This window comes from Budorcas taxicolor, chromosome X, assembly GCF_023091745.1.
Source record: "Budorcas taxicolor isolate Tak-1 chromosome X, Takin1.1, whole genome shotgun sequence".
Taxonomy (NCBI): Eukaryota; Metazoa; Chordata; class Mammalia; order Artiodactyla; family Bovidae; genus Budorcas; species Budorcas taxicolor.
In genome coordinates, this window is record NC_068935.1 from 97483664 (window position 1) to 97496732 (window position 13069).

At 42.1% G+C, this 13069-nt stretch overlaps 1 protein-coding gene across 1 annotated transcript; it reads left to right on the forward strand.

Annotated features, from left to right (window-relative positions):
- The first annotated feature begins 324 nt into the window (after positions 1–324).
- LOC128069583 (Y-box-binding protein 3-like) lies at positions 325–1437 on the forward strand. Its single transcript, XM_052662721.1, has one exon. It carries the CDS (start codon positions 325–327, stop codon positions 1435–1437), a length of 1113 nt encoding a protein of 370 aa, XP_052518681.1.
- Positions 1438–13069: the final 11632 nt, after the last annotated feature.

Genomic DNA, 13069 nt, shown 5'->3' on the forward strand with positions numbered 1-13069 from the left:
GTGGAGTGCATTTGCCCGGCCACTCCCCCCCCCCCCGCCCCCGCCATCCCCGCTCAAGCTACGTCAAGGACCCACCCCACCCCCACCCCTCTAGAGCTCACTATCACCATGGCAACCATTGTTTGGTCCGCATGCCCATCGTCCCAGGAGATGCCACAGGCCTCTCCAAGACTCTCGGACTAAATTCAGAGAGCCCTTGGCTCTAACCCACAAACCTCCCAGAGAGAGGCTCTTGCCTCCAGCCCGAGCCCTCTCCCACCCTTCCAACCTCAGAAGGACAAATTTCCCTCCGATTTTCGGACAAAGGAGATCAAGGACGACCTGATGAGTGAGGCGGGAGAGGCCACCTTCACGGACCTGGCCGCTTCCTTCTGCCCTCACGCCCCGTGGAAACCTCTGGCATCCTTGGGAGGTGGAGACCAAAACCTAGCCCTAGCCACAGGCCACCTCAGCGGGGATGGGATCCCCCAAACCACCACCAGGGGCGCCAAGGGAAAGGTGCCTAAGAAGGTCATCGCTAGGAGGGTCCTAGGCACTGTCGTGTGGTTTAAGGAGAAGAAAGGGTACGGCTTCATCAACAGGCACGATACCCAGGAAGATGTGTTTGTTCACCATACGGCCATCACTGGGAAAAACCCCTGCAAGTACCGAGGCAGTGTGGATGATGGTGAGACAGTGGAGTTCGATGTGGTGCAGGGAAAGCGGGGTACCGAGGCCGCTAACGTGACCGGGCCAGCGGGCGCACCACTGAAGGGAAGCTGCTACACTGACCACCGCAGCAGCATCCACCAGGGCTTCAGCATCCTCTGCCATGTGCCACCACCGCGAGGTCCCAAGAACACGGAGGGCGATGCTGATGAACGCGAGGGCAGCGGCAAAGGCTTCACCGAGGCCCAGGGCCTCAGACGCCCTCTGCCTGGCCACTCCCAAGACCAACGACTGAGGAGTTTCCCACCCTCCCGCGTGGCCCCGTCTGTGACCCGCCACCCATCGATCCTGGCTACCACCAGCGGCCCCCGGTCTGACCGGCAGCCTGGGTCCGCCCCCACCGCAAGGCAGGAGGGGCATCCTCAGCGAGGTCGGGGCCCCAGCTACCTGCTGAGTCGCCCTAGGGGCCGAGGCACCACTCTTGGTCCAAGACGCTCACCAGGCATCTCGGAGGAGCTGGAGGCACAGCACAGCGAGAGCCAGCACGAAGCCAGCAGCAATCCGCCACAGAGGCCCCCTCCACGCTATGGATCCTGCCGTCCCAGAAACCCACGCCGCTGCCTGCAGCAAGTGCCTGGCGCTCAGGGACAGGATTCCGATGGAGGAGAGGGCAAGATCAGGAAGAGCCCCACTGAAACACCTGCTTCTGTCCCTGTGGCCAAGAAGAACGACACCCCTGAGGAGGAGAACCCCTCGGTCATAGATGCGCCCTTGGCAGCCCGGGCCTAGTCACAGCTCGGCTCGCTCCCCAGGGACTCCCTGCCCTGGGCTACAGGTGATGTCCCCTTGAGGAGCTCAGTCCAAACATTTACACAGATTGTTAGATTTAGGCCCTGAAAAAGATACATGCCCTTTATGCAAGGTGAGAAGATAAATTACAAGATTTATATAATTCAAATTCCCTCATACCATCTGCCTTGGTAGTTTCCCTACACACACACATTCACACACACACACACACATGCACAGAAACACACACTTCTGAACCTATATCTTTAATGCTCTGACCAGGACCACACCTATTATTCTGCATCCCCAGGTGAATTTGTTGAAATAACCTTAAAAAACTGTGTTTATTTTTAACCAAAAAAAAAAAGAAAATGAAGATTATCTTAAACTGGAGATGATGTCACATTGCTCACCTGGCTTGTATTTTTGCAATAAAACATTTCATGTTGCCTTTATCTCTTAACACTGTTGTCTGAAATTTTTTAAAGCCTACTAGCCCAAAATTGTATTGACATCGTCCTTACAATCTTTATTTATCTTTAGAACGAGTTTTAGCAAAGGTCATACATATTGATCTCTTCACAAGTCATGAATTTAAGACTAATTCTGGACTTAACAGGTTGAACATCTCAGAGTGCTCTAAAGGGGAACAATGCATGAAGAAAGATGTATCCTGATCGCTTTCATTTCCATCCTCTTCCGGTCTTGGAATTAGAACAATAAGTCGGGAGGGTCGGGCCCAACTACCCACACTTACTCCTTTGCTAGTACTCGGTGTTTTGGAAGCATAACATCATGACCAGTAAAACCGTGGCTCTCTGGAAGCAGAATTTGCCTCTTCTGAATTTTTTTTTTTTTTAAGGGACGTGATCTAATACCATTGAACAATAAAAACGAAAATGGGCATGAGGGGCTGGGGTGGTGGACAATGAGGAGATGCTCATCCAAGGGTACAAACTGGGCTGTAAGAATTATGAGGACCTAAGGTGCAGCATGAAGACTATGGTTTACAGTACTGTCTTGTATACTTGAAAGTTGCTATAAGAATAGATCATTAATGTTCTCACCATGACAACAAGAAGAAAATATTAATTATGTGAAGGAAAGGATGAGTTCCTTAATCTTACTATGGGCAAGGTTTTTCAACATGCACCTGTGTGAAAATTATCACATTGTACCTCTTAAACTTATACGATATCACCATAAATCTGTGGGGGTGAACCTGAGGGGCAAAAAGAAAGGAAGCAAGTGTAATTTTTGTTGTGAGCAAGGAAGCATCCCTGGAGCTGAAGAGAAACATGTAGTCCATAATCTTCATCTGTGCTTCCTGGTTGAGCTCTTCCAGGGGACCTGTGGAAGATTCCTGGAAGGCTGAGCAGGAGGTGCAGTTCAGTCCACTTCATTCCCATCAAACAGAGAAGCTCTGATTGGGAGTGTCATTCCTATCCCAGTCTTTATTTAAACATGTGGTGGAGTTGATGAATGGGAGGCAGGAGTTGAGTTTGGAAGTGGGGGAAATGAGCCATAGTTACTTGAAACCAACAGAGGTCTTTAAATCCTCATGTTACAGATTAAGGAAATTGGATTATAAGTAGCAAGATCCAAATACATTTCTCATTTACATATGGAGGCATTTTACACCACATTAAAAGCTAGCCTAATGTATTTGGAGAGGGAGTATTCAATCATTCATTATGGTTATATATCCAAATCTATTCACACAGAAACAGTAGAGATCCTTCATTCAGAGAATATTTGAGTGCCCTCCTGTGCCAGACACTCTGCCAAGCACTAGGAACTGCATCGTAATGAAGATGGCCCCTTATCTCAAGGAGCCCACAACCTAGTGCAGATGAGACAAAACTGACAGTGGCTACACCATGGAGCGAGTGCTCTGGGGGAGTTAGCACAGGATATGAAGGGAGACATAAGTGAGGCATTTTGTGGCAGGGTTAGTTCCAGGCTGAAAGAACCACTACTTGGACACTTGAATTTAGAATTATACCTAGCAACCATGACAAAACTCAGATTTAATAAAGCCATCTCGACATAGAGCTAGAGGTTGTTCATCCAGATTCCTAGCCCAGTACACTTCCCGGTATACCAGCTGACTTCTTCAGAGAATAGCAGAATGCATCAAATATCATTAAGCATAAAAACTTATACAGAAACACATCACCAAGTGAGAATAGAAGAGGACTCAAAGTGAGACTAAACTTGCTATAATTAGGAAAGAATTCAGGTCCCTCCAGGAAGCTTTTTTACATCAAATAACAGACCCAGATATGGTGCAAGGAAATGTCTTCTATATATACACAAGGTGGGGTTCATAGGCTTCAATTTGTTGTGTGAGGTATGAGCATCTGGAGATAGTAGATTGGTCAGCCTGGCCATGGAGGCTTCTCTTTGGGGGAATGGAGGGCATAAAGACAAGACTAAGGAATTGTGAATTTTCCATGCTCACAAGGTGCCTGACAGGAACAATTAACAGAAGTTGACCCGGTGATTGCTGACTGGGGAGGGGGGTGGTGTGGAGTAGCAGAGAACTGAAAGATATAGAGCATAGTCACAGAGTTATTGATACATATCTAGGGGCGACTGTAACTGGCAGCAGGAATGTTCTGCTGTTTCCCAATTGCTCCAGGATTTACAAAAATTCCAGAAAAATATCTACTTCTGTTTCACTGATTACACAGAAGTCTTTGACTGTGTGGATCACAAAAAGCTGTGGAAAATTCTTGAAGAGATAGGAATATGAGATCACCTCACCTGCCTCCTGAGAATCCTGTATGCAGTTCAATAAGCAACAGTTAGAACCAGATGTTGAACACCAGACTGGTTCAACATTGGGAAAGGAGTACGTCAAGGCTGTATATTGTCACTCTGCTTATTTAACTCATATATGTAGATTACATCATGTGAAATGCCAGGCTGGATGAAACACAAGCTGGAATCAAGATTGCTGGGAGAAATATCAATAACCTCAGATATGCAGATAACACCATCCTAATAGCAGAAATTGAAGAGGAACTAAAGAGCCTCCTAATGAAAGTGAAAGAGGAAAGTGAAAAAGCTGGCAGAAAACTCAGTAGTCAAAAAACTAAGATCATGGCATCCATTCCCATCACTTCATGACAAACAGATGGGGAAACACTGGAAACAGTGAAAGACTTTATTTTCTTGGGCACCAAAATCACTGCAGGTGGTGGCTGCAGCCATGAAAGTAAACAATGTTTATTCCTTGGAATAAGGACAAACCTAGACAGCATTTTTTAATTTATTTATTTTAGTTGGAGGCTAATTACTTTACAATATTGTTCTGGTAACATATTAGAAAGAAAAAACATCACTTTGCTGGCAAAGGTCCATATAGTCAAAGCTATTATGTTTCTACTAGTCATGTACGGATGATAGAGTTGGACCATATGGACAGCTGACCATGAAAGAATTGATGCTTTCAAACTGTGGTAATGCAGGAGATTCTTGAGAGTCCCTTGAACAGCAGGGAGATAAAACCAGTCAATCCTAAAGGAAATCAACCCTGAATATTCATTGGAAGGACTGATGCTGAAGCTCCAATACTTTGGCCACCTGATGTGAAGAGCTGACTCATTGAAAAACACTCTGATGTTGGGACAGTTTGAAGGCAGGAGAAGGGAACGACAAAGAACAAGATGATTGGATGGCATCACCAACCCAATGGACATGAATTTGAGCAAACTCCAGGAGATGGTGAAGGACAGGGAAGCCTAGTGTGCTGCAGTCCATGGGACCACAAAGACTTGGACATGACTGAGTGGAAGAACAACAACCAGGATTTGGGCATTGTTGTTGTTCAATTATCAGTCATGTCTGACTCTTTGTGACTGCATGGACTGTAGCATGCACAGGTTCCCTGTCCTTCACTATCTCCAGAATGTATCCATTGTATCAATGATGCAATCCAATAATCTAATTCTCTGTAGCTCCCTTCTCCTCCCACCCTCAATCTAGCCCAGAATCAGGGTCTTTTCCAACAGATCAGCTCTTTGCATCAGTTGGCCAAAGTACTGCAGCATTGGTCCTTCCAATGATTATCCAGTGCTTATTTCCTTTAGGACTGACTGATTTGGTTTCCTTGCATCAAAGGGACTCTCAAGAGTCTTCTATAGCACCAGTCTTTTCCAGCATACTTTGAAGGCATCAATTCTTTCTCACTCAGCCTTCTTTATGGTTCAATTCTCACATCTGTACATGACTACTGGAAAAACCATACCTTTGACTATATGGACTTCTGTCAGCAAAGTGATGTCTCTTCATTTTAATATGCTGTCTAGGTTTGTTATCGCTTTTTTCCAAGGAACAAGTGTCTTTTAATTTCATGGTTTAAGGATTTAGGCATGCTTAAGTACAACTTAAGTGGGAATACCAGACCACCTGACCTGCCTCTTGAGAAACCTGTATGCAGGTCAGGAAGCAACAGTTAGAACTGGACATGGAACAACAGACTGGTTCCAAATAGGAAAAGGAGTATGTCAAGGCTGTATATTGTCACCCTGCTTATTTAACTTCTATGCAGAGTACATCATGAGAAACGCTGGGCTGGAAGAAGCACAAGCTGGAATCAAGATTGCCGGGAGAAATATCAATAACCTCAGATATGCAGATGACACCACCCTTATAGCAGAAACTGAAGAGGAACTAAAGAGCCTCTTGATGAAAGTAAAACTGGAGAGTGAAAAAGCTGACTTAAAGCTCAATATTCAGAAAATGAAGATCATGGCATCTGGTCCCATCAGTTCATGGCAAATAGATGGGGAAACAGTGGAAATAGTGTCAGACTTTATTTTGGGGGGCTCCCAAATCACTACAGATGGTGACTGCAGCCATGAAAGTAAAAGACACTTACTCTTTGGAAGAAAAGTTATGACCAACCTAGATAGCATATTCAAAAGCAGAGACATTACTTTGCTAACAAAGATCTGTCCAGTCAAGGCTATGGTTTTTCTGGTGGTCATGTATGGATGTGAGAGTTGGACTGTGAAGAAAGCTGAGCACCGAAGAATTGATGCTTTTGAACTGTGGTGTTGGAGAGAACTCTTGAGAGTCCCTTGGACTGCAAGGAGATCCAACCAGTCCATCCTAAAGGAGATCAGTCTTGGGTGTTCATTGGAAGGACTGATGCTGAAGCTGAAACTCCAATACTTTGGCCACCTCATGTGAAGAGTTGACTCACTGGAAAAGACTCTGATGCTGGGAGGGATTGGGGGCAGGAGGAGAAGGGGATGACCAAGGATGGGATGGCTGGATGGCATCACTGACTCGATGGACGTGAGTCTAAGTGAACTCCAGGAGATGGTGGTGAACAGGGAGGCCTGGCGTGCTGCGATTCATGGGGTCGCAAAGACTTGGACATGATTGAGCGACTGAACTGAACTGATAGTAAATAGGAGGCTGGCTTGGTATTCAGAATAATAGTCAAAGTCCAGATAAGAGCAAATCCACAAGGAGGAGGAGGCAGTTTGTGGAGAAAGTCAAGGGGCCAAGCAAGGGGATGTAGGCATCCATGTCTGGAGGTGGGGCATCATTTTATAGACAGTTAGAGGATGAGTAGAACAAGGAAAGTGTCTGCACATGGTGGTGTCCCAGTGCAGAGTATCAAAACCCAAGCAGGGTAAAGGGGCATGTTTACAAAAGGGTTGCCTGGTGTGGTTGGCAGAGTTTGAATATGTTGAGAAAGGCTTTAATATGGGTTGGGGACAATAAGCAGTTGTAATATAAGAGACTGCCCTGTATAGGGGGAATACACACAGACACACACACACATACACATACAAGCATGCACATGCACATGTACATTTTTCAAACTCATTCTAACAAGAGTAACTGGGAAAAGAGTACAAATAGGCCTCATATGTTGGAATCTAAATTTCAAATTCCACTAAAAATAATTGTTCATTCTTATAGAAATTGTTAATTTCATGGCTAGAGCAGGGAAAGTACAAGATGAGTCTGGAATGTCTTGCACCAAAAGCATCAAATTGTTCAAATAATAATAAGGAGATGCCGAAAGGACAGAGAAGCCAGCTTAAAAAGTTTCCCACTGTCTAAGGCTGGAACAATGTGAGCATCAAAATAAATAATGATAGTGAGAGATCATGATTCATTTAGTAAAATTAGAGAGTATTAATCAAATAGATATAAATAAAGTAATAAATCTAAGGCTTGAAGAGAAACAAAGAACTTACATACTTTAAAGTACGAAAAAATGTATTAATTATAAGATAAAGTGAAAGTGAAAGTTGCTCAGCCATGTCCTATCTTTGTGGCCCCATGGACTATACAGTACATGGAATTCTCCAGGCCAGAATACTGGAGTGGGTTACCTGTCCCTCCTCTATGGTATCATCCCAACCCGCAGATCTAACTCAGTTCTCCCATATTGCAGGTGGATTCTTTAACAGGTGAGCCACAAGGGAAGCCCAAGAATACTGCAGGGGTAGCCTATTCCTTCTGCAGCAGATCTTCCTGACCCAGGAATCAAACCAGGGACTCCTGAATTGCAGGCAAAATCTTTAACAACTGAGCTATGAGGGAAGACCATCAATTGCAAGAGAGGGGAATGTAAATTGACAGTGGAAAAGCTTGTCTGCAACCAATTCAATAAAGTGATCCAAGTAAACATCATCAGCAATGGGACACACTGAAACTTTGGATCACCTGATAGAATGAAATGGGATGAACACAATATTCATTCCATCATTTTCCTGTCAAAGATGTAAAATATGAAATTCATCATAAGCAAATACCAGATAAACCAAAGTTGAGGAGAATTCTACAAAACAACTGGCCTCTAGTTTTGGCATCCAAATAACACTGAGCTCATAGAATGAGTTAGGAAGTGTTCCTTTCCACTTCTATTCATACGCTTACAATGCATGAATGGGTAATTAACAAGACTCTTTATTTAAATATTTGGTAGAATTCACCTGCCAAAGCTATCTGGATGTAAGTGTGTTTGGGGGGCCACTTATGTGAGGTGGGTTGGGGAAGAAGTTTAAAAATTACTAATTCTATCTTTTTACTATTCAGATTTTTATGTTTGTCTTGAATCAATTTGAGTCATTTGTGTATTTCTAGAAGTTTGTCCATTTCATCAAAATTTTAAAATCTGTACCATGGTATTCCCTTACAATTATATTTATCTCTCTAAAGTTGGTAGTGATTTTTCCTGTTTTATGTTAATTTTAGTAATTTGTGTCTTCTTCCTCCCTTTCTCAATATTCTTAAAGTTGTGTCAAGTTATTGCTCTTTCTAAATAACCAACTCTTGAGTTGTTGATTCTCCCTGTGTTTTTCCTCTTCTCCATTTCATTTATTTTCCTCCTATATTTATTGTTTACTATGTCTGCTAAATTTGAGTTTAGTTTGCTACATCCCTTAAATGAGGTGTGGTGTGATTATGTTTTCAGTCTTCTCAAAGTACTGTTGACCCTTGAACAACAGGAGTGTGAACTGTTCAGGTACAATTATACAAAGATTTTTTTTCTTTCCATTATTAAAAACTAGAGCACTAAACGATCTGCAGCTGGATGAATCTGCAGAGTTGAAATCAGAGATGTGGAAGAACCACATAGATGGAGGGCTGACTATAATTTATACATGAATTGTTGATTGTAAGAATTGTTGCCTGAAGCCCTGCATTGTTCAAAGGTCATGTCTACTATTTCTTGTGATTCTTTATTTGAGTCTTTGATTATTTAGGAGTCTGTTGCTTAATTTCCACATATCTGTTTGTTTCTCAACATTTTTTATTTTCTAATTTCATTATATTCAGAGGATGTACTTTATATGATTTCAACCCTTAAATATTCATTTAAGTTTGTCTTATGTCCTAGCATATAGGGTATCCTGGAGAATGTTTCATGACCTCTTAAGAAGAATGCATATCCTGCATTGATCAGAGTGCTAGTTAGATGTCTGTTTAGTCCAACTGATTTATAATATCATTCAAGTTCTCTATTTCAAAGTTGATCTTCTGCCTAGTCTTTCTTTTCCTTATTGAAAGTGAATTAGTACAGTCTAAAAATTTTTGTTGCATTATCTATTTCTCTCTCCAATTCTATCAGTTTTTGTTTCTTCTACATGGATTTTTGGATTGTCTTCTTAGGTGCATATATAATTGTTATGTATTCCTAACAATGTGCCCTTTTATCATTATATAAGTTCAGTTCAGTTCAGTTCCTCAGTTGTGTCTGGCTCTTTGTGACCCTGTGGACTGCAGCTCACCAGGCTTCACCATCCATCACCAACTCCTGGAGCTTGCTCAAACTCATGTCCTTTGAGTCAGTGATGACATCCAACCATCTCTTCCTCTGTCATCCCGTTCTCCTCCTGCTGTCAATCATTCCCAGCATCAGGGTCTTTTCCAGTGAGTCAGTTCTTCACATCAGGTGGCCAAAGTATTGGAGCTTTAGCATCAGTCCTTCAGTGCATATTCAGGACTGATTTCCTTTAGGATTGACTGGTTAGATCTCCTTGCAGTCCAAGGGACTCTCAAGTCTTCTCCTACACCACAGTTCAAAAGCATCAAGCGCCTTTGTCAGCAAATAAAGCCTCTGCTTTCTAGGCTGGTCATAGCTTTTCTTCCAAGGAGCAAGCGTCTTTTAATTTCATAGCTGCAGTGATTTTGAAACCGAAGAAAATAAAGTCTGTCACTCTTTCCACTGTTTCTCATCTATCTGCAATGAAGTGATGGATGCCACGAACTTCCTTTTTGAATGTTGAGTTTTAACTGGTCTTTTTCACTTTCTGCTTTCACTCTTATCAAAAGGCTCTTTAATTGCTCTTCACTTTCTGCCATCAGGGTGGTGTCATCTGCATATCTGAGATTAGTGATGTTTCTCCTGGCAATCTTGATCCCAGCTTGTGTTTAATCCAGCCCTGCATTTTGCATGATGTATTCTGCATATAAGTTAAATAAGCAGGGTGACAGTATACAGCCTTGATGTACTCCTTTCACAATTTGGAACCAGTCTGTTGTCCCATGTCCAGTTCTAGATGTTGCTTCTTGACATGCCTACAGATTTCTCAGAATGTGGGTAAGGTGGTCTGGCATTACCATCTCTTTAAGAATTTTCCACACACACACACACACAAAGAATTTTGCACAGTTTGTTGTGATCCACACAGTCAAATGCTTTGATGTAGTCAATAAAGCAGAAATAGATGTTTTTCTGGAACTGTCTTGCTTTTTCTATCATCCAATGGATGTTGATAATTTGATCCCTGATTCCTTTGCCTTTTATAAACTCAGGTTGAACATCTGGAAGGTCTCGATTCACATACTGTTGAAGCCTTGCTTGGAGAATTTTGAGCATTATTTTGCTAGCATGTGAGATGAGTGACATTGTGCAGTAGTCTGAATATTTTTTGGCATTGCCTTTCTTTAGGATTGGAATGAAAACTGACCTTTTCCAGTCCTGTGGCCACTGCTGAGTTTTCCATGTTAACTGACATATTGAGTGCAACACTTCCATAGCTTCATCTTTTAGGATTTGAAATAGCTCAATTGGAATTCTATCACCTCCACTAGCTTTGTTCATAGTGATGCCCCCTAAGGTCCACTTGTCTTTGCACTCCAGGATGTCTGGCTCTATGTGATTGATCACATCATCGTGGTTATCAGTGTCATTAAGATCATTTTTTTTAATAGTTCTGTATTTTCATGTCACCTTTTCTTGATATCTTCTCCTGTTGTTAGGTCCATACCATTTCTGTCCTTCATTTTGCCCATCATTGCATTAAATGTTCCCTTGGTATCTGTAATTTTCTTGAAGAGATCTCTAGTCTTTCCCATGTTGTTTCCTCTATTTCTTTGCATGGATCACTTAGGAAGGATTTCTTATTTCTTTTTGCTACTCTTTATAACTCTTGAGCCACCCGGGAAGCCAGAGAATACTGGAGTGGGTAGTCTATCCCCTTTTCAGGTGGATCTTCCCAACCCAGGAATCAAACCAGGGTCTGCTGCATTTCAGGTGGATTCTTTACTAACTGAGCTGTAAGGAAAGTCCTCAGATGGGCCTTTCTTTTTCTCCTTTGCCTTTAGCTTCTCTTCTTTTCTCAGCCACTTTTAAGGCCTTCTCAGACAACCATTTTGCCATTTTGCATTTATTTTCTTAGGGATGTCTTGATCACTGCCAAACCCTATATCTGAGTGGATTTTGGGGACCTAATATTTCCATTCCATGGTTCAGATTATGCATAACAAGCTCTTTTAATCAAAGATTTATGGACTACCAGCCATAAACTTAAAACTCCCTACCATATGCCTGGCATGTGGAACCAAATTTACAAAGAATTGGACCTTGCAAAATCTCCCTTGGAACTCCTGACCCCCTAGCTGTATAGGTTTATCAACTTTTAAGTATTGTGACCCTAAATTTCATTTTTAAATGCTGGGGTTTTTTTAATTTATTTTGCACTATGATAGAGCTTTAAGATATTGAATATTTCCCAAATGCTTGTTATATACCCTTGCCTTAAGTCACAGTCACCCTCTTGGCCATCATTCCCCCTTTAGGTTCTCAGAACAACTAAGGAATAACACAAGGAGTTCCCTAGGATTGTACTCTGGGGCAAAAGTGAGTAAGGATGGGCTTCATGGGTATGTGTTCTGCATAATTACACAGGGCCCTAATCTCAGATGCTTGGAAGGGCCTCAAACATGGTTTAATGATCTGCTGTCACCATATTGAAATTTTTAATCATTTTTAAGTCAGGGACTCCATATATTATTCTTACTGTATTCTGTTTATTATGTAGCCTTTCCTGACATTCAATATCAATTCTAATTATTCTGCTCAGGATGTACCATTAAAATAGTTTGGACATCATCCCTGGTTCTTAATATTGGTAAATCAATCATTAGAACCTTAGAAATTACTCACCACCCATCCATGCATCCAGTTATCTACCTCAATCCAGTTCAACATTTATTTTACACATAACCAGACACTGTGATAGTCACAAAAGTAACTTTCCAGCCTGAAAGAGTCATTTGCTTGAAGGAGAGAGAAGTGACATTAACTACCATGAGGTAACTTCTATGTTAAGTGCTTTACATAGCACTATTTCAATAGTCTTTCGATCTTCACCACAATATGAGAGGTATAATACCATAAGTGAGAGAGAGGTGCCCATGTTGTAAGTGAGGAAAAGCTTAGGTTAAATAAGACATTTAAAATGTTAAAACTAGAATGGAAACTCATTGTCATTTTTATGCTCAGAACAGTCCTAGGGTCATTCACTCTAAAAAATATGTTATTTGAAAAAGCACTTCTGGAGTTGTTGCATCACGAGAAGCTCCATGGTTCCCCTCTATTAGCAAAACAATGGTAGCTGGTAATTTTTTAAAGGAAATATATAATATATCTAGAAATTGCTCTAAAGTCTACAGCACATGGAGTAACTTAGAAAAAAAAAATGTTTATTTATTTATTTATTTGGGTTGCACTATGTGTTATTCTGCCTGTACTTCCTGTATTTGCAGCAAGCAGAGGCTACTCTTTATTGTGGTGATCATGCTTCTCATTGTGGTGGCTTCTCTTGTTGCAGAGCTCTAGCTCTAGGCCTGCAGGCTCCAGTAGTTGCAA

Excerpts from the sequence above, each read along its gene's own strand:
- LOC128069583 (XM_052662721.1), top strand. The coding sequence starts at position 325 with ATGAGTGAGGCGGGAGAGGCCACCTTCACGGACCTGGCCGCTTCCTTC.